The sequence below is a fragment of the Poromitra crassiceps genome (assembly GCF_964638095.1).
Source record: "Poromitra crassiceps genome assembly, chromosome: 1".
In the NCBI taxonomy this organism is placed as follows: Eukaryota; Metazoa; Chordata; class Actinopteri; order Beryciformes; family Melamphaidae; genus Poromitra; species Poromitra crassiceps.
Window position 1 is genome coordinate 10,955,363 of NC_139623.1, and position 20,045 is coordinate 10,975,407.

At 44.4% G+C, this 20,045-nt stretch overlaps 2 protein-coding genes across 2 annotated transcripts in view; both read right to left on the reverse strand.

Annotated features, from left to right (window-relative positions):
• The window catches only part of dgat1b (diacylglycerol O-acyltransferase 1b), a 60,337-nt gene that overhangs the window by 18,424 nt on the left and 21,868 nt on the right, over positions 1-20,045 (reverse strand). Inside the window, exons 5-6 of the mRNA XM_083633306.1 lie at positions 9,633-9,685; positions 8,935-9,040 (exon numbers count right to left, since the gene is read on the reverse strand). Of these exons, the coding sequence (XP_083489432.1) occupies positions 8,935-9,040; positions 9,633-9,685 (159 nt within the window). The remainder of the gene's footprint in view (positions 1-8,934; positions 9,041-9,632; positions 9,686-20,045) is intronic.
• Positions 13,970-15,406, reverse strand: LOC310784040 (zinc-binding protein A33-like; the record flags this gene model as incomplete). Its single annotated transcript, XM_083645007.1, has 1 exon — positions 13,970-15,406. The coding sequence occupies one exon, from the start codon at positions 15,404-15,406 to the stop codon at positions 13,970-13,972; it is 1,437 nt and encodes a 478-aa protein (XP_083501133.1).

Consider the following 20,045-nt stretch of genomic DNA (forward strand, 5'->3'; position numbering starts at 1 on the left):
TTCTAGACAGTGATCATAGGAACACACAGGAAGGCGGGGCTAAACTTCTAGACAGTGATCATAGGAACACACAGGAAGGTGGGGCTAAACTTCTAGACAGTGATCATAGGAACACACAGGAAGGCGGGGCTAAACTTCTAGACAGCTAGATAGTGATCATACGAACACACAGTCAGGAATTGAAGGTGGGGCTAAACTTCTAGACAGCTAGATAGTGATCATAGGAACACAGGGAGGCAGGGCTAAACTTCTAGACAGCTAGATAGTGATCATAGGAACACACAGGGAGGCGGGGCTAAACTTCTATACAGCTAGATAGTGATCATAGGAACACACAGGGAGGCGGGGCTAAACTTCTAGACAGCTAGATAGTGATCATAGGAACACACAGGGAGGCAGGGCTAAACTTCTAGACAGCTAGATAGTGATCATAGGAACCCACAGGAAGGCGGGGCTAAACTTCTACACAGCTAGATAGTGATCATAGGAACACACAGGAAGGCGGGGATAAACCTCTAGACAGCTAGACAGTGATCATAGGAACACACAGGGAGGCGGGGCTAAACTTCTACACAGCTAGATAGTGATCATAGGAACCCACAGGAAGGTGGGGCTAAACTTCTACACAGCTAGATAGTGATCATAGGAACACACAGGAAGGCGGGGCTAAACTTCTACACAGCTAGATAGTGATCATAGGAACACACAGTCAGGAATTGAAGGTGGGGCTAAACTTCTACACAGCTAGATAGTGATCATAGAAACTCACAGGAAGGCGTGGCTAAACTTCTACACAGCTAGATAGTGATCATAGGAACACACAGTCAGGAATTGAAGGTGGGGCTAAAGGTCTACACAGCTAGATAGTGGTCATAGGAACTCACGGGAAGGTGGGGCTAAACTTCTAGACAGCGATCATAGGAACACACAGGGAGGCGGGGCTAAACTTCTAGACAGCTAGATTGTGATCATAGGAACCCACAGGAAGGCGGGGCTAAACTTCTACACAGCTAGATAGTGATCATAGGAACACACAGGAAGACGGGGCTAAACTTCTACACAGCTAGATAGTGATCATAGGAACACACAGGAAGGCGGGGCTAAACTTCTACACAGCGATCATAGGAACACACAGGGAGGCGGGGCTAAACTTCTACACAGCTAGATAGTGATCATAGGAACACACAGGAAGGCGGGGCTAAACTTCTAGACAGCTAGATAGTGATCATAGGAACACAGAGGGAGGCGGGGCTAAACTTCTAGACAGCTAGATAGTGATCATAGGAACACACAGGAAGGCGGGGCTAAAGGTCTACAGAGCTAGATAGCGATCATAGGAACACACAGGAAGGCGGGGCTAAACTTCTACACAGCTAGATAGTAATCATAGGAACACACAGTCAGGAATTGAAGGTGGGGCTAAAGGTCTACACAGCTAGATAGTGATCATAGGAACACACAGGAAGGCGTGGCTAAACTTCTACACCGCTAGATAGTGATCATAGGAACACACAGGAAGGCGGGGCTAAACTTCTACACAGCTAGATAGTGATCATAGGAACTCACAGGAAGGCGGGGCTAAACTTCTACACAGCTAGATAGTGATCATAGGAACACACAGGAAGGCGGGGCTAAACTTCTACACAGCTAGATAGTGATCATAGGAACACACAGGAAGGCGGGGCTAAACTTCTACACAGCTAGATAGTGATCATAGGAACACACAGGAAGGCGGGGCTAAACTTCTAGACAGCGATCATAGGAACACACAGGGAGGCAGGGCTAAACTTCTAGACAGCTAGATAGTGATCATAGGAACACACAGGAAGGTGGGGCTAAACTTCTACACAGCTAGATAGTGATCATAGGAACACACAGCAAGGCGGGGCTAAACTTCTAGACAGATAGTGATCATAGGAACACACAGGAAGGTGGAGCTAAACTTCTACACAGCTAGATAGTGATCATAGGAACACACAGCAAGGCGGGGCTAAACTTCTAGACAGATAGTGATCATAGGAACACACAGGAAGGTGGAGCTAAACTTCTACACAGCTAGATAGTGATCATAGGAACACACAGCAAGGCGGGGCTAAACTTCTACACAGCTAGATAGTGATCATAGGAACACACAGGGAGGCGGGGCTAAACTTCTAGACAGCTAGATTGTGATCATAGGAACACACAGGGAGGCGGGGCTAAACTTCTAGACAGCTAGATCGTGATCATAGGAACACACAGGGAGGCGGGGCTAAACTTATAGACAGATAGTGATCATAGGAACACAGGGGAGGCGGGGCTAAACTTCTAGACAGATAGTGATCATAGGAACACACAGGGAGGTGGGGCTAAACTGGAAAAACATGCCAGAGGGACACTCCACTCCCACTCAGAAACTCCCATCCAAATCCTGTATTTGTCAGGTTGTCAGTGAAACATGCCTATTAACATATTTTTAGAATTTTTGATTCGAGATGCATATCGAGAGAGATACAGGAGAGATACCTAGTATAAACTGATAACTTTGTGATATTAATAAGAAGACTGGCCAAGAAAGTAATATGATGGTGTGTTATATGTCCTTACCGTTTGTATTTTCACTTACAAATTTTGCTATTTTGTAATTCTCAGCCTAGACAGCTTACAGTAAAAAAAAAATCCCTTGCAGCAGATGTGTACACAGTCAAGCACATCAAAAGCTGTGGAAAAAATGAAATAATACCAGCAGACAGTAGTTAACAGCTTCCACCACCAGCTGAAAAGAGCTCTCACCACCCTCAACAGAAATTCAATACAATTTGAAATTAAGCTTGGTATCACATTCTTGCACTCCACTTCAGGTGCCATGGTTGAATACTGGTTGCATTTGCAGTGTCTTTCCAGTCATTTCCAAGCTCACTCGCTCTCTCTCCCTCTCACACACACTCTCCTTCCTGTGTGAACAGCAGCACTGAAGAGGAGAACAGAAAGACAGACAGATGGACTGACTCCTTTACTCCTTCACCTCCCAGTTAGAGAACAGATGAGGTAGGAGGAGAGGAGAGGGGGTAGAGGAGGATAGGAGGAGAGGATAGGAGAAGAGGATAGGAGAGGGGAGAGGAGGAGAGGGGGGGGGATGAGAGGAGAGGATAGGAGAGGGGAGATGAGGAGAGGGGAGGAGAGGATAGGAGAGGGGAGATGAGGAGAGGGGAGGAGAGGATAGGAGAGGGGGAGGGGAGAGGAGGAGGGGAGGAGGAGATAGGAGAAGATAGGAGAAGAGAGGATAGGAGAGGGGAGGATGAGAGGATAGGATAGGAGAGGAGGAGGGGGAGGGGAGAGGAGGAGAGGATAGGATAATTGAGTATATGAGTTGGGAGAGGAGGAGAGGATAGGAGAACAGAGGAGAGTAGAAGAGAGGATAGGAGAGGGGAGAGGAGGGGAGGAGATGATAATAAAGTGAATGGAGAGAGTAAAGAGAAGCAACACAGCAAGCCTCTTATAATGAGAACGGGTTGAACTTTGAAAGAATGAATGCCTTAGACGACACAACCAACTCCCACAGCAAAGTCTTGCTGTGGCAGAGGAATGACAACCAAAATATGATGAACACCGTGGCGTACACTATAAAGCCACCATCTGTCTCATGACCGGGGTCAAATGAGATGCATCCGAACTGAAACGTACAATAAAGGGCTAAGGAATCAGGCTATGCCAGAAAGCTGGCTGTTATCTGAGCTAAATATATTACCTTAACCACATGAAATACTCCTGCTGTGTCGCTTGTGTGGGCTAAATGACAGATGTGACCTTGGCAGTGAACACTTTCAAGTGTTCAAGTTCATTAGAAGTTATGGACACAGATGAAGAGTGTCCAGTATACAAGTGATAGCCATCCTACAAGTCATCACTCATGGTACATATACTGTATATTTAGCACGAAGGTCGGTGGCAGGTTGGCCTGGGGAAAGAAAGGATGGACAGTAACTCAAAGGTTGCTGGTTCAATATCCATCACAACAGGAGTATGCTTTGTTTGGAAAATCTAATCTTAGGGAATCAATTTGTTCCAAAATGAGACCATTTGAAAACATGTGCATTTGACCAAATGATGTTGACATGAGAATGAAATGTCCTATTACTTACTGTAAATGTTACTGAATACTATTCGCTTTCTTGAGCCCTTAAACAAAGAGTCAGATTTGAGAGCAGGGCTCAGTAACCTCTGGCACGCGAAGGGTTAACCAGTGGCACGGCAGCAGCACACAGTAGCAATAAGTGCACAATTGAGATTTCTTTGTAGAAATGTTGAAGTGCCCTGCAAAGTGACCATTTCACAGCCATTGCGCAACCTGTTATTTAGGATATTTACGGTAGTGACTCACTCTCTACCTCTGATTGGTTGCCTTCCATGGCAGCGCAAGAGAAAGACCGTGCTGTGTATCTTGAAGATACACAGCACGGTTGCTGTTGTAGAGGACTAGGCATCTCGCGCGCTCGATTCCTAGGGCCTCGCCCGCCCTGCACCTCACCCAGCTGGCCCTGCAGCTCGCATACTCGCCCTGGCTGCTCCTTGATGGCATACTTCAGGGATGCTGGACCACCTGTCCTGGAGCTGGCAGCATACAGCTGTCCATGGTTGAAGACGGGAGTCTTTCTATCAGTGTCTGCCCCTGGGACTTGATTTTGCTTATGACATCACTGATGACATCATCACTGGGACTTAGCTGCGTTCGGAATCGTTCACTCATTCACTCACTCACTATTCTCCATAGTGCTTATCATATAGTGAACTATACGGGGAACAATCAAACGAGTTTCGGACACTAGCTAACTCTTCTTCTCCCTTGGTAAACACAGCCGCATTGCATTGTGGTAGATGAGAGAAAATGTAGGGTACATTCGCTGTTCACTAGAAATCGCTGTGCATTGTGGGTATTTTATAGTGGACTAAATAGTGAATCAAATTAACAGTTGAGAATTCGGACACTAAAAAAAAGATGGCAACACACTAAATAGTCCACTATTTCTGTCATAGGGACCAATTCCGAACAGGGCTTGTGCGTGTCTGTCTCTTGTGTGTGTGTGATGTCACAATTTATGACATCACTGATGACATCATCACTGGGACTGTGTGTGTGTGTGTTGTGCGTGCGTGCGTGTGAGTGAATTTATGACATCACTGATGATGTCGTCAGTGGACAGAGACAGAGAGACAAACAAACAGACAGAGCCTAGCCTGGGTAAACCCAGCCCCCACGTGACCTGCTCTCAGACAGACCCTGCTCACTAGTGACTGAGAGCAGGTCTGAGAGCAGGTCACGTGGAGGCTGGGTTTACCCAGGCTAGACAGAGCCCTAGCTCCCTTTTATAGATAGATAGATAGATAGATAGATAGATAGATAGATAATAATAATTTGCGTTTTGTAAAATACTAAAATTATGTACATCAGGTAACTTTTTTCTTCCAAAAATAGATGTACTGTATAGTGTTTTGGAGTTAAACCCTTTAAGTGTTCTCAGGTAAAATATAGTATGCTGGTTTATCATGTAAAGCAGTGATCCTCACTATTTCTTCGATGAGAGCCGCACTGGCAGGACAAAGTCAATAGGAGAGGCAGGCAACGACACACGTTGACATGTTTTGGAACAGCGCTGCACGCTGGCACAATACTCCTAAAAGCAAAATGCTTATTGTTTTGAATGATTTGGCACCTTCTATTACTGTCAACACCAGTATTGTTGTATTGTAATAATATGCCATAAAGGTTTATTGAAATTTTGGGGAGAGCAGGAAAAAAAAAAAAAAAAGGAATTTCTTAGAGCCGCCAACTAAAGCTTCGAGAGCCGCCAGCGTCTCGCGAGCCGCACAATGAGGAACTAGGATGTAAAGTATAGTCATTCGTGATGGGCTGTATTTGTATGGTGTGTGGAGGGTGGCCATATTGCCTGTCAGGCAGCCTGATAAAGACAGGAGTAAGTGACCCTTGGACGACCCCATAGTGTAAACCACACCCACCTTGGCATCTCTCTTACCCTGCTCTCTCCTCCCCTCCCCTCTCTTTTCTCTCCTCCAATCCGAACTGGCCAACTGGATGCAATCCAGTCATGACCAACTGCTACCATTAGCACTAACAGAGTCCAATTATGACCCTGTACGAGAGATTTCTTTAACCACACTATGAAACTGGTCAGCTGTTTCTTTGAAGGTCAAGGATATGAATGTCCTCTTAATCGTTTATACCTTTATATAATTTGTTATTTTATTCATGGCGCTATAATGTTAGCTATTCCCGCATCAATTAATGGTTAGTGGTCCAGTTGTATAAGACATTTGGCACACTGAGCAAAAAAGTGGTAACACTTCTTGGTACAGTACTGAGTACCCCTATTACTAGGTGTTTATTTACCAGAAATATGTGGTAAAAATAGGAAATATGCGTGCACTTTCTTCTCCAAGTGCAAATTCGCAATAGCTGTGACCACATGTGTGAATTTCCTAAATGCAGGATGGCAGGGGCAGCCCACCATACTCTGCCACCCTGCATTTCAACATCACAATCAGAATCAGAATCACTTGATTGACCCGAGGGGAAATTGAGTCATGCTACAGTTGCTTCACACTCAGGCATGAAAAGATGTGGCCTTCCTAAAGAATTAGGCTACACTTTCTTAGAAACACCTTCTCCATTACCTATCCATTCAAACAAATATGTTCAATAGGTACAGTATGAAGGTTCACATTGGCAGTAGTCTCGCTGGCCAGCCTCCTCTCTCTTCTGTCCGAGGAGTCTGGCGCCACGGAAACAGGCAACTGGGATAAACCCTCCCCTGCTCTACAGCTGCTCTCTCATTGGAGCGACTGTTTCGGTGGCAGCCGGATGTCCGCTCCCGGCTTATTACAAACTCTGTCATTGGCTCCGACCATGTCAATCAGATCGGCTTCCGCTCCCTCCTCCCTGTGTGTCGCTGTAAATGGTGCCCTGCCGCCTCAGTGAAAACAACAACGCTAACTAGCTAGCAAGCTAACAGCAGAAACCTACACGCTAGCTCGTTGCCACACGCTGAAAACGGCAAGTTGGATTGTTGAAAACTATTTTCCAAGGGCACTGTCGCTAAGCGCCGCCCATGGCAATCCCACTATGGAGACCTGCGGCGCCAGACTCCTTGAACGGAAGGGAGAGGAGGCTCGCCAGCGAGACTAAATTGGCAGTAGCCCAAGTTTAACTGTTTATTTTCTATAAATCAATGCAACACTTTGATATAAATGAGATGTTCTTATGTAGTAAAAAGTAAATAGTCAATACAAAAGGTATTAGGAAACTATTGTGATGTTGTAGTTTAACTCATTGAGTGCCAGCCACTTTTGGAGAACGGACGCTCGCAGTGCCAGTCTCAGAGCGTTTTCAGTGATTTCTCGAGGCCCACAGAATATTGTGTGATATTACTATGTAAACACCGAACACGCACAAAGAACGATGAGACTCTCTTCTCTCATCTGCAAAAAAAGTTTATTGATATCATTTTCCGTTCTTTAGTTATCAGCCGGAGAAGATAGGTTGATTTTAGCAAAAACACACGTTTCAATTTAGAAGCTGAGATATTCCGCCTTTTGTGAAATGAAGCATTTCAAGCACATCATTGACTCTGAAGCTAATATTTTCTGATGTAATGACACCTCAAAAATAATTTCCTTCAATAAAACAGTGAAAACAAAGGAATTTTGTTTGGCCAAATAATATTTTTTAGCTGCAACCAGCAGCGCTGGCCCCTGCGTGCGCAGACCCTACACCTTCTTGCTGGTCTTGATTTACTGCTGGTGGGCATCAGATATTCTAGCTTGTTTGCCTGTCTCTCTGTCTATCGAGCCTGCTGCTGTCTGGGTCTGTGTTTACTGTCAATGGTTGTATACTGCCCTGCGTGCCCCACCCCCCTCCTCCTCCTCCGTGGGAGTGTCTCTGGGGCTCTGCTGCGTTTGCTCTGCGTTTGCTCTGTCTGCACTGAAAAGTGCGCTGCATCCCCCCGCTTTTTCACAGCGTGTCGCCGGCTCCCAGCTGAGAATAATGTAACTTTTCAGAAAGACGCTGGTGTCGGCAACTAAATCATATGGAGGGGCTATCGCAGCGGAGATGGAGGGGCTCAATTGTGGCAGCAGATTGACTGCTGTTCACAGGCACAGCTAACGTTATGCTTCATGCATATCGATGCGATTTCCGTTTCCTCATGACTTCTTCTCTCTTTTTTCCTCGCCTTTCTCTAATCTGGAGAGCACTGTCGCCACCTAATGGGTCGGTAAAATAGGTTATACACATTCAACATGCCCCAAAGTTTTACAGGAGATGGATCTGGCTTTGATCCACGTCCCACTGTCAAAAAACGCAATTGACGACTTTAGTCGTCATTGGCACTCAACGTTACTATCCGAATTGACGACTAAAGTCATCATTGGCACTCAATGAGTTAATGGCAAAGTCAGAGTCATGCGGCAGAAAGGATCAGTGCAGCCAAATTAATTAAGTCATATTTTTCTTATTGATTGATTATTCAGCCAGGGAAGGTAATTACACACACTTTTTTTATGTACAATTTTGGCTTTGTGGAGTCATTGCTGGGAGGGACTCTGTCACACACACACACACACACACACACACACACACACACACACACACACACACTTCTACGATACTGTAATGAGCAGCTCTACAGGAGCATTTGAGGCATGTGGGTGAATGACCTAAGGGCCCTTTAGTGTATCTTGTTCTGAAGTGCAGCTAATTAAGACTACTGCCATAACGATGCAGCTTATTAGTTACGTTTGTGAGAAGTTTAAAAGTACAGTCATAGAGAGAACCATAAAAACACATGTAACATTAGTGGGCTAGAACAATGGGTTGTCTGCTAACAGCAGTGGTCAGTGGTAAGGCTGCAGTTTATTTGTTAATGATAAGGAAGAGTTTACCTGGAGTCACGGAGGGGACCAATAGGACCACAGCAGCAGGGAAGCATATGATGATTGACAGGTTAACACAATGGACCAGCAACCCCCCACGTTCACTGAATGAACCCTGGACAGAGAGAGGAAGGGGGCTTTTACATCTGCAATTACACTTTGATGCTACATTTTCAACCACCGTCTTTGTTTACACTGTGATTTAATGGACTGAAGATTTGATTCACTCGGAGTTTTCGATACAAGCACTAACGGGCACAGGACAGCTAAACATAAGTTTTCCAAGTCTGTTTACATTTGTAACGCTGATTGTCCACGGAGTCAAACATAACTCTATTTTAAGTTATGGTGGTCTTGTAAAGTTCTCAAAAGCCTATGTTCCATCTCCATGTTCAATTTCAGATGTTCTCATTACAGTATATTTGTGCGATTTGGTGCGATTGAGGGGGGGGGGGGGGGGGTCAATGAACTGTCAGTATTAAGGGTTTTAGAAAAACAAATCCCTTCAGTGTGTTCAGCATGCAAAGATAAAGACTGTTGCAAGTTGTTCAATGTTGTCCATTCCCAGAGGTTCAGTGCCTGCCACACCTACTCCTCTTGACTCCTCGCCCAGAGTGAACTGTGAACAGCCGACAGGGTGGCGCTGAGTAAACAAACAGCAAATGTGAGAGCGCTCGGAATTCACCAACAGAAAAGAATCAACTGACCATTGACAGCTGCCTTTCTGTGTAGAGGGCCACCAGGATGAACACATTGGACACTGTGAAAGACAAGAAGAAAGTCAGGTCACTTCTTCTGAAACAGTATGACATTAAACTAAGTCCCTCCCCCCTCACAGGCCCGCTTCTGATCGGGCCCTATAGGACAGGAGTATGAGCCGAGTCCCAGACAGTCCCTGTATCCAAAAGTTAAATAAGCCGTCTGTCTCTGAAATGTCACACAATCTTGTTCTCTTAGAGACAAGAAATGAGAGAAGGCACAAAAACTTCAGACACCATTTGGCTTCTTTCTGCTCAGTCGGCTAAGTTTCAATCTGTGTGACATATAGTGGGGGGCGGAGAAGAATCTGATTTAATCCGACAGCTGCAAACAAGGTCTATACATGACGTATGAAGCAGAACAGACACTGAACACCAATCCATCTGTTTCAGTTTCACATTCACTGACGATGCTTGAGGACTGCTTGGGTTATTTTTAAAAGATGATTCAGGTGAATTAAGATTCAACTGATGAGACTAGTAGGGGCAACCACCTGTCCTGTTAAGAAGACGATGCTGGCACACGCACACGCACACGCACACACACACACAGCATATGAAAGAAATGAGCCAGCACTAACAGAGCATGTGTTGCACAACACACACCAACTGCTAGATACCAGAGTGACAGGGCTCACACACATACTAAGCATGCACAGTGAGTGACACACCCGCCCCCCCCACACACACTGTGACTGCACAAACTTCATATCCCCAATTTGGTTTAAACATTGATTGTGAGTGACAGCTGGTCTTGTCCCATGTGTGTAAAAACGTGACCGAGCCAAGCCATTACTGATCCAGTATGGATGTCATTATTAATACATGTATCAACTGGACAAAAGCATTTCATAAATTGTCTTAATTTCTTGGAGATAATCTGCAATGACATGCTCTGAGCATATTTGATAGTGGGTATTGCAGGGAGAAGTATAATATACACTATGCATTAAAATCCAAGAGGTTATTATGGAATAAGCTGCACAAAGCATCTCCAAGGAACGTCTCATAATGAATGCTCGGTAAAGTCCTGAGAAAGAGAAGAAAAAAAAGGACTAACTTTGCAAAAAAGGGTACCAAAAGCTACAATATCCAGGAAAATGTGTCTCTCATATGGAAAGAAAAAGAACAAAACTTGCTGAGAAACTGCTTTTGAAATAATGTCATTTTGATTTTCCGTCCAGAGAATGTAGCTCATTACTCTTCCTCACTTGAGTGAAGGTGCCTGCTATTCTGAAGGGCGCTATACCCATGGGTACTAGGCATCTCTCAGACCCAGTATCCAAGTTTTATTGATAAAACTTAAAAACTAAAAAAAAGAAAAAAAAAAAAAAAGTGAGCTAAATTGTGGATGACAGTTTTAGCACAAGTCTTTGGGTCAATCTTGATACAGTAAGTGAGCCATAGCAAGGAGGCCTTCAGATCACAGAATTTGCAATGATATTGTAACAGGAGTAAGACCAAACTTGATTTGTCTTTCACACTTGCTGCAGCAGTCTTATGATCAGTGTTGGGGGTAACTCATTACAAAAGTAACATATTACAAGTAATATGTTACTTTTAGCAGTAACATATTACAAGTAATATGTTACTTTTAGCAGTAACTCAGTAATATAACTTATTACAAATAGGATTTCAGTAATTTTATACCAGTTACTTTGTCAAGTAACACAAGTTACAAATTGAGTTACTTTCATCTTCTTCATCAAAGCACATATTTCAATAAAGACACAATCATTGCCTAATCAAATTGTGTGTTTCTATGCAAATAACCACTATAGATGACAATAACAAAGGGAAAAGATAACATTTAGAATCTTGGACGGTTTACACTGACTTCAAGACAGTTGAAATTAATCTTTGGGATGCTTCGACAGGGCGGCGATGTCATTCTGCTACTGCTGTTATTTTGGTGTAAGTAATGCAAAAGTAATGTGATAAGTAACAAGTTATACTCTACACAGACGGTAATATTGTAAAGTAACATATTACTTTCAAAAGAAAGTAACTAGTAATATGTAGTATATTACCTTTTGAAAGTAACTTGCCCAACACTGCTTATGATCAACAGCAGCAGAAACTGCACTGACATTGACATATTAATTTGCATATTTGTAACTGTTGACAAACTAGCCTGAAACAAGGTTTGAGTGTCATTTAGAGCATTTCCATAACAGCTGGCTGCATATCTTGCTCTGTTATACAGTACCGTAAATTCCGGACTATAAGCCGCGGCTTTTTTCCCGTTTTTTGGCCCCTGCGGCTTATATAACGGTGCGGCTTATCTATGGATTTTTTCAGAAAAAAAATTTCAAATACAAATAAAATCTCTCTTTTTTAGCACTCTTTCTACCTATAAATCCACTTCTGTTTTAATTTCCTCTGTTGCCCTCTTTTCACCACACCGCGGACACTGTGTGCACTGTCGAAATAAACAAAGGTGTTGTGTTATGTTGTTTTGTTGAAATGTTACGGTAATACGGTAAATGGGAGCTTCCTCAAACAGCCAACAATCCCCTCTGTGCGTGAACCCTTACATATGGTAATTACGGTAAGCAAAGTTCATCAGCCCGGAATCACAACAAGACGAGCAGTCTCTCTCTCACTTACCATGGGGAAGGTACGCAGAAATTCACACGAAGCAGCTTTCAAGCTGAAAGCAGTCGAACTCGCACTAAAAGAGGGAAACAGAGCAGCCGCGCGTAACCTGGGCATCGATGAGTCAATGGTGAGGCGTTGGACGGTGCAGCAGGAGGAACTGTCTCAGTGTAAGAAGACAAAAAAGTCCTTCAGAGGCCACAAAAGCAGATGGCCGGAACTTGAAGATTCCCTTGAGGACTGGGTGTTGACCCAGAGAGCAGACGGCCGAGGCGTTTCCACGGTGCAGATCCGACAGAAGGCCAAAACAGTCGCCACCGAGATGAAAATTGAACATTTCAGAGGTGGGCCATCTTGGTGCTTTCGATTCATGAGACGAAAGGGACTGTCCGTCCGGGGGAGAACTACTGAACAACTCCCTCCCGACTACCAGGAGAAAATCACAAACTTCGGCGAATTCACACAAAGGAAGATCACGGAATATTATAGGAGTGTGAAAACATCCACAATCACCAACGGGTTCCAAAACGCTGGACTGCTGCGGGATGAAGAGAATGACGCCGCCACAGCTGGCGCTGAGGGCCGTCAGAGGCTTCAGAGGCTGTTCGATGCCGACAGTGATGAAGAGGAGTTCGTTGGTTTTGAGTGACAATGAAGGAGAGAGGAGAGTGGTTGACGAAGCCACCCTGAACCTGTTCGTTTCCGACACTGAAGATGAGGACTTTGGTGGTTTCAGTACGCAGGAAGAAGAGGAAGACGAGGATTAGTGACTTGACTTCTCTGGTTACAGGTTTGCTGCACATATAGCCTATTGTTGTGTGATTTTGTCTGGGGATTAGTGACCTGACTTTTGTTTTGTTTTGTTGAAATGTTAATAAATGGGAGCTTCCCCAAACAGCGATCTCTTTCCCGACATTCCTCTCTGTGCACGAACCCTTTCATATGGTAATTAAACATCAAAACACCCGCGGCTTATAGACCGGTGCGGCTTATAGAAGAAAAAAATAGTCAATTTTGGTCCCGCGGCTTATAGACCGGTGCGTCTTATAGTCCGGAATTTACGGTACTCTATATTGTTACTGTGACTTTCCAAGCCATAGAGGACCTTGTAATGTAATCCATTTGGAATTAAAACATTAAATTCCAAATGGATCACAAGCTCCTCTATGGCTAGCCGCTGAGAAAATGCTACAACCTTTTATGAAACCTTATGAAAACCAATTAGGGAAAATCAAAAATGCATCATAGTAGAGTTAAAAAAAACAAGGCTGTTTTTTGTGGTTCATTCATGAAAAGCACATAACCCTGGCACGATTGAATGAATCTGTGACTTTATAGAGTGTGGAGAAACGGCTACCTTGATTTGACAGTTCGTGCACCAACTTGCAATGCTGGATTGGGTGTTTTTCTTTTTTGGAGAGGTTGGCATTACAAATGACTTAACAGTTGCTACTGAAGTCTTGTGCCAAAAGCTTTTCTAATGTCAAAATATATTGCAGGGGTAATTTCCTGAAGAGAAGTTACAACCAAGAGAAATGTTTCACACACTTTATTTGCCAATAAATGCAGTAAAATAACATTTTGAGCCACAACACAGTTTTAAGTTAAAAAATACTAATGCAGTCAATTTAAGACAATCTTTCAAGAAAATCCTGAAAGTTGTATGATTTGGATATCAAGTTCCGCTCTCACAGAGGTCTTGCTGGCATCACCCTTACAGGGTGGAGGGGGCAGCAGTTACCGATGTAGGGAAACACTTTCTCAGTGAATGTGCCATCAAAACGGTGTAGCACCTCCTGGGTCTCAACATCAGTGAACAGCAAAGATCCACCATCACAATCCAGATGCACTCGGATTCTCCGGGGTTTGCGGGTGATTCCCAGAGGCGTCCCCAACTCTGTTACCAGGAAGCTCAAAGTGTCTTCTATACTCTGGTCTGGCCTGGATACTTTGTACTCCCCTTGATCAAGTCGGAACAGCCATCGGCCTGCCAGCTGATCGTATCGGTCAATACCTTCAGCTACTATGCCTACTTCAAAGTACTCACTGTCTCCAACCTCAACGTCCCAGCTGTGAATTCCTGAGACAAAGCCCTGAGATCCCATGACTCCAGGACACTCAAACCTTTCTGGGTTGTGAGGAAGCATCTGTTTATCCTCATAACCTATGAATGAGACGCCGGTGAGATCTTCTGATAGGAGGAGACTGCAGTCTGCAGTGTTGGGGTCTAGAATCACGGGGGTGTAGGATGCAAACTTCTCCATTTTCTCCCACACTCTGAACGTCAGGTTGCCCATGTGTTTGGGCACATTGATGAGAGCCCCAGTGACCTCCGGTAGATCATACAGTGGGAGCTCCGTTACTTTTATTATGGCCTTGTACTTATGGAGGAAGGAGATCTTCTGCTCGGGAGATGTTATATCTTCATTAAGCTTCATCACCTCCTCTGTGGTTCGGATTTTGTCTGAAAGGTGTAGTATCTGTCTTCTCAAACACTTAATGTTCTCCTCCATCGCACAGCTCTTCTGGTGTTCTTCCTCCCTCAGTGCAGCTACCATGGCCCTCTCTTCCTCATGCAGAAACTGGTGTAGCTTCCAGAACTCCTGCGTAATCTGCTTCTCAGAGTGCTCTGCCTGGACCTTAATGTGTTCTGCCATTTCATCGCAGGTCACTAAAAATCTCTCTGAGTTCACACGCATGCGCAACAAGATCTTGTGATTAAACCAAGCTAAGCCCTCGAGCTCCTCGGCAGCTTTGCTGATTGGTCTGAATGTGTGTTCTCTGTGGCTTTTTGAGTCCTGACAGACAAGGCAGACTAGCTGATGGTCATTCAGACAGAAGTGCTCAAGTGTCTCACCATGCAGCCCGCAGAGCACCTCAGCCTGATTTTGCCCTAATGAGTAAGCCTCACACAGGTTACGAAGGGTCAGATTCGTCAGCGGTTCCCTCTGTGAAGATATTGTCCTGCAAACTGGACAGTCCCAAGCGCTCCTCTTGGCCCAGTATTTCTTCAGGCAGGCTCTGCAGAAGCTGTGGCCACAATGAAGAAGAACAGGATCTTTGAAGATGTCGTAGCACACGGGACAGGACAGATCCTCCTTCAGGAGAGACAGTCTGGTGGCCATTTTCTCATCAGATGAATAATGAAAAGCAGTCCAACTGGAATCCAAAATATCCTCTTGCTTCGCTTGTGGTTGTTCAGTGGGAAGCCTTGATCCACCAAGTGGTTTTAGGATTAGATGCTAACACTAAAGTTTAACTTTAGGCAAGATACCATCTGATAAGCTCAGGCCAAGATCAGTGAATGAATCCCTAAATGCAGCATCTTTTTATACAAAAGAGGCAACAACACAGCTGATGGCTGCTCCCCCCATTTGTTTTCCAGCCTTCACAGGTGAAACCCATCCCCAGCTAACGAACGTCCTACCCACGCCCAATAGACCATTTTCACAGCAGCCATTTTGTGTCTCAATGCAGGGTAAACATCTATAACCAATAACATTTTTCAACTTCCATTCCATTTAGGTGTTCCAATGCCAGGGCCCTCATTAGTGTTGTAGTGTTATACCTGTGCTTACCCTGCCTTGAGACACAAACTGGCTGCTGTGAAAAGGGTCCATGGCCCCAGCTCCAGCCATCAAAATCCTGGTGTGATAGGCCTTTTTCACAGCAGCCATGTTGTGTCTAAAAGACAGGAAGTAGCACAGGTGCACCAACACATTAATTAGGGTTTTCAACTTCTAGTCCATTTAGGTGTTCCAGTGCTGGGGCCATAATTAGTGAGTTGGTTAAACATGTGTTTACCCAGCCTTTTAGACACAGAATGGCAGCTGTCAAAAAGGCCCATAATGATAAGGGGAAGGGGGGGTATAACAGGGGTTCCCAACCTTTTTTGCACCACGGACCGGTTTAGAATTGACAATGTTGCTGCGGACCGGGGGGATGGGGGGTGTGTGGTTGGATAAATGCACAGTGCATAGTTCATATACGTTTGAATATAGTAGCCTATCAAATACACATGTAGGCTATATTCCTCATATGAATATGAAAACATTAACTCACCAATATCTGTCCCAACAAACCGCACATCGAGCACCGCGGTGGTAGGCCACGAATGTCAAGCCCAGCTTAAACTCAGCCCACAGCTGATTAGGAGCTGATCTCAAACCCAGCCCACATCAGCTGACTGCTTAGCTGAGGCTCCACCTGGCTCCTTGTTGAACTAACATCTTTCTCTCATAAAAAAAAAAACTTTACCGCTTTCTTAAGAAATTGTAGCCGTCATAGACTGTGTTGCATAGTTGATTGCTCTATTGCTGACAAAAAATTGTTATTGTAAGTCGCTTTGGATAAAAGCGTCTGCCAAATGACGTAATGTAATGTAATGTAATGATGCATTCAATTGGCTCAACTCAAACAGGGCACCCTCTTTAATTCTGCTCCAGTCTGCTGCCTAACATGGCTGCTTCATCTACAAGCTGTTTGCATCCCAAGGTACACAGGAGGTAACAAAAGGAGCGAGTCCACGCCAAAGTAAAGTTTAAAACAGGAATTTATTACCTAAAACTAAGGACTAAAAAACACAACCTACCATAAACCAAAACAACAGAACAAAAAGGTGCACACAGATGAGGGGGGGGGTAGTGACATTGAATAGTCTGCAGGCTTTTAAAGCCCAAGGAGTGCACCACCAAGACAGGGCCAGGAGAGTGGGAGGGTCGTCACAATGAATCTTTGAACACCGGTAGAGCAATACATGTAAGGGTTAATGCACGACGAGGTGTACATTATCACTTTTTAAGGGACGACGTGGAGGCGTGAACCGTCCGAGGCGAAGCCGAGGATGGTTTGCCTCCGCGAAGTCCCTTAAAAAGTGATAATGTACACCTCGAAGTGCATTAACCCGCTTATACCATCACTTGCCAACAAAACAATAAGACCAGTCATTTATATTTCCATGTGTAATAAATAAAGCAATCTAAATGGCTAAATGTCTGTAAATCAGTCTTCCACGAAATAAAATAGTCCCTCCCACCTGCACCACCCTCCGTTTTAAAGCCGACTCAAACGTTAACTTTATCACAGGAATGCAGGTTTAACGATGTTTTGCATTCTACATTAAATGAAGACATTACCGTTTGGCTGCTTGCTTTATTTTGTATGATAGATACGTATTGGCCAAGTATATTAACATTTAAGAGCGAAGAGTTTCAGGAAGTGAAACAGTGCATCTCTCTCTCTCTCTCTCTCTCTCTCTCTCTCTCTCTCTCTCTCTCTCTCTCTCTCTCTCTCTCTCTCTCTCTCTCTCTCTCTCTCTCTCTCTCTCTCTCTCTCTCTCTCTCTCTCTCTCTCTCTCTCTCTCTCTCTCTCTCTCTCTCGAGCAGAGGGAAATCTCTTTGTCGCTGAGAAGAGCCTGGTGACGCGAGGTTAAAAATCTCCGAAACGAAAATCAAAATTGTAAATAAGAGTTATTTTTGATAAACTGAGCACACAGGGGTGATTTAAATACCGTACTTACTTTGACCGAGTCAATTTTTTTCTCAACATCCAAAATTGTCATATTAACCGGGGGTATAGAGCTCAAACAGCTCTCTTGATGCACTGTTGAAACTATGGCGCATTGATATGAATGGTGAACAGACCATTTGGCTGAACAACTTTACCAACTGTACATTATCACTTTTTAACGTTTTAACGGACACCCTGCAGCCAATCAGAATCGAGTATTCACCCAGACCATGGTATAAGTAATAATAATGATAATCAACGACTAGGTGTGCATTATATGATTTTAATGCACAACGTGGAGGCAAATAACCACCCTCCGCGAAGTGATGTCATAAATTCACTCTCACACACACACACACACACACAAACATCAGTGATGTCATCAGTGATGATGTCATCAGTGTTGATGTCATCACTGATGTCATACATAGGCATTGTGACATAACCGATGATGTCATCAGTGACACACACACACACACGAGAGAGACTGAGGGAGAGGGAGAGAGGCTGAGGAAGAGGGAGAGATAGGAGAGACTGAGGGAGAGAGAGGCTGAGGGAGAGGGAGGCGAGGGAGAGATAGAAGAAAGGGGGAGAGACAGGGAGAGAGAGAGGGGGAGGGAGACTGAGGGAGAGGAGAACAAACCTTGGATACGAGCTGGTATGGTGCAGGAAAGCTAGTCCGCTCGGCTCATAATTTAGAAGCTGAGGTAGTGAGTTGAATAACGTTAGCCGTGCTGCTTGATTAAACAGCTGTGCAGGTTGGGTAGCGGATGAATTTACAACATGTGCAGTGTTTCTCCTACCATTCTACAGGCCCGCCAGGTGAGATTTTCTTTTCTTTTTTCCCCCTGCTCTCCCCAAAATTTCAATAAACCTTTATGGCATATTATTAGAATACAACAATACTGGTGTTGACAGTGTTGGCAGTAATAGAAGGTGCCAAATCATTCAAAACAATACGCATTTTGCTTTTAGGAGCATCGTGCCAGCGTGCGGCGCTGTTCCAAAATGTGTCAAATGTGTGTCGTTGCCTGGGAAACGCACATCCCATAAGACAACTGTTCGCATCGCATCCCAAAATATTATGATGATACTTGGGATGCCATTGCGAACATACAGTAGATGCAAACAGGTTAGCTAAAAGTTTAGCATCGCCAGCCAACCAAACGGCTCAGCTGTATTTAGAATGGGGAGAGACCATAGAACATTTCACTCGGACCAAAACTAAAAAAAACATCAAAACATTTTGGTCCGAGTGAAATGTTATGCAGTCTCTCCGGTTTCTAAATTTATCTGAACCGTTTGGTTTGAACAAGTAAAACTATTTGTATAAGCATTTTACAAAATGTCTATGGGAAAATAAATAACGGATGAAAATCTCTGGTACAGTGCTGATTCTGAAGCAGAAAGTGACATTCACTTTGGCTCTCTATAACTGTTACCACTATACCACACACTACAATGTAAACAACATTCTCCACAAAGTCAGTTGGCTCTGCAGTACCAGACCCTTACCTACCCCTTAGAAGAGGCCTGTTCTTGGTAACAAATACCAATGCATACTGTGCTCAGGGCTGTAGTGGTGGCTAAACGCACGTAAACGGAGTTTACGTACCTTTTTCAATGCTCTGCAGCGTTTAGGCACCTTTTAAGATCGTTTACTCACATGTTTAAATCGTTTATGCACACGTATTATTGCACAAGTTTTAACACGTTCGCGTAAACTCCGTTGATGCGGAGACCACGCCAAGCACGTCACACACCAAAAGAAAAGAAAAAAGATTATACATGGGCATGGCACTGACCAGGATCTCCGCGAACCGTAGCCTATTTTTGTGGAGCGCTCCGCGGGAAAGGTACACGGCCCCGGTCACGTTGGTGCCTTTATCGAGCTGTGCTTGCCTGCCCAGACAGCGCTCCCTTCAAACAACTTAACGGTGCCATTGTGCCAGCGATGCGCAATGCGCATTTGGAGACCAGCTCATGGTGAGCTGAACATAGGTAAGGTTGGTTAAAAATGTGTGTCCGGAGTGGGGAAAATCATATAGGCTCACCGTTTTACAACTGAAGAGTGAATCACTGGTGTAAGAAACATGATTGATTTCCCTCTGATCAAGTAGCTAAAGTTTGTAACATTAGGTGCGTGCGAGTCGACTTGAATAGTCCAGGTGCTACTGTATAAAGCCAATATAATACGACCATGTTGAAAACTATCTAGAAACATACTGGTGTTTGTTGTGCCGAGATCTGTATAAA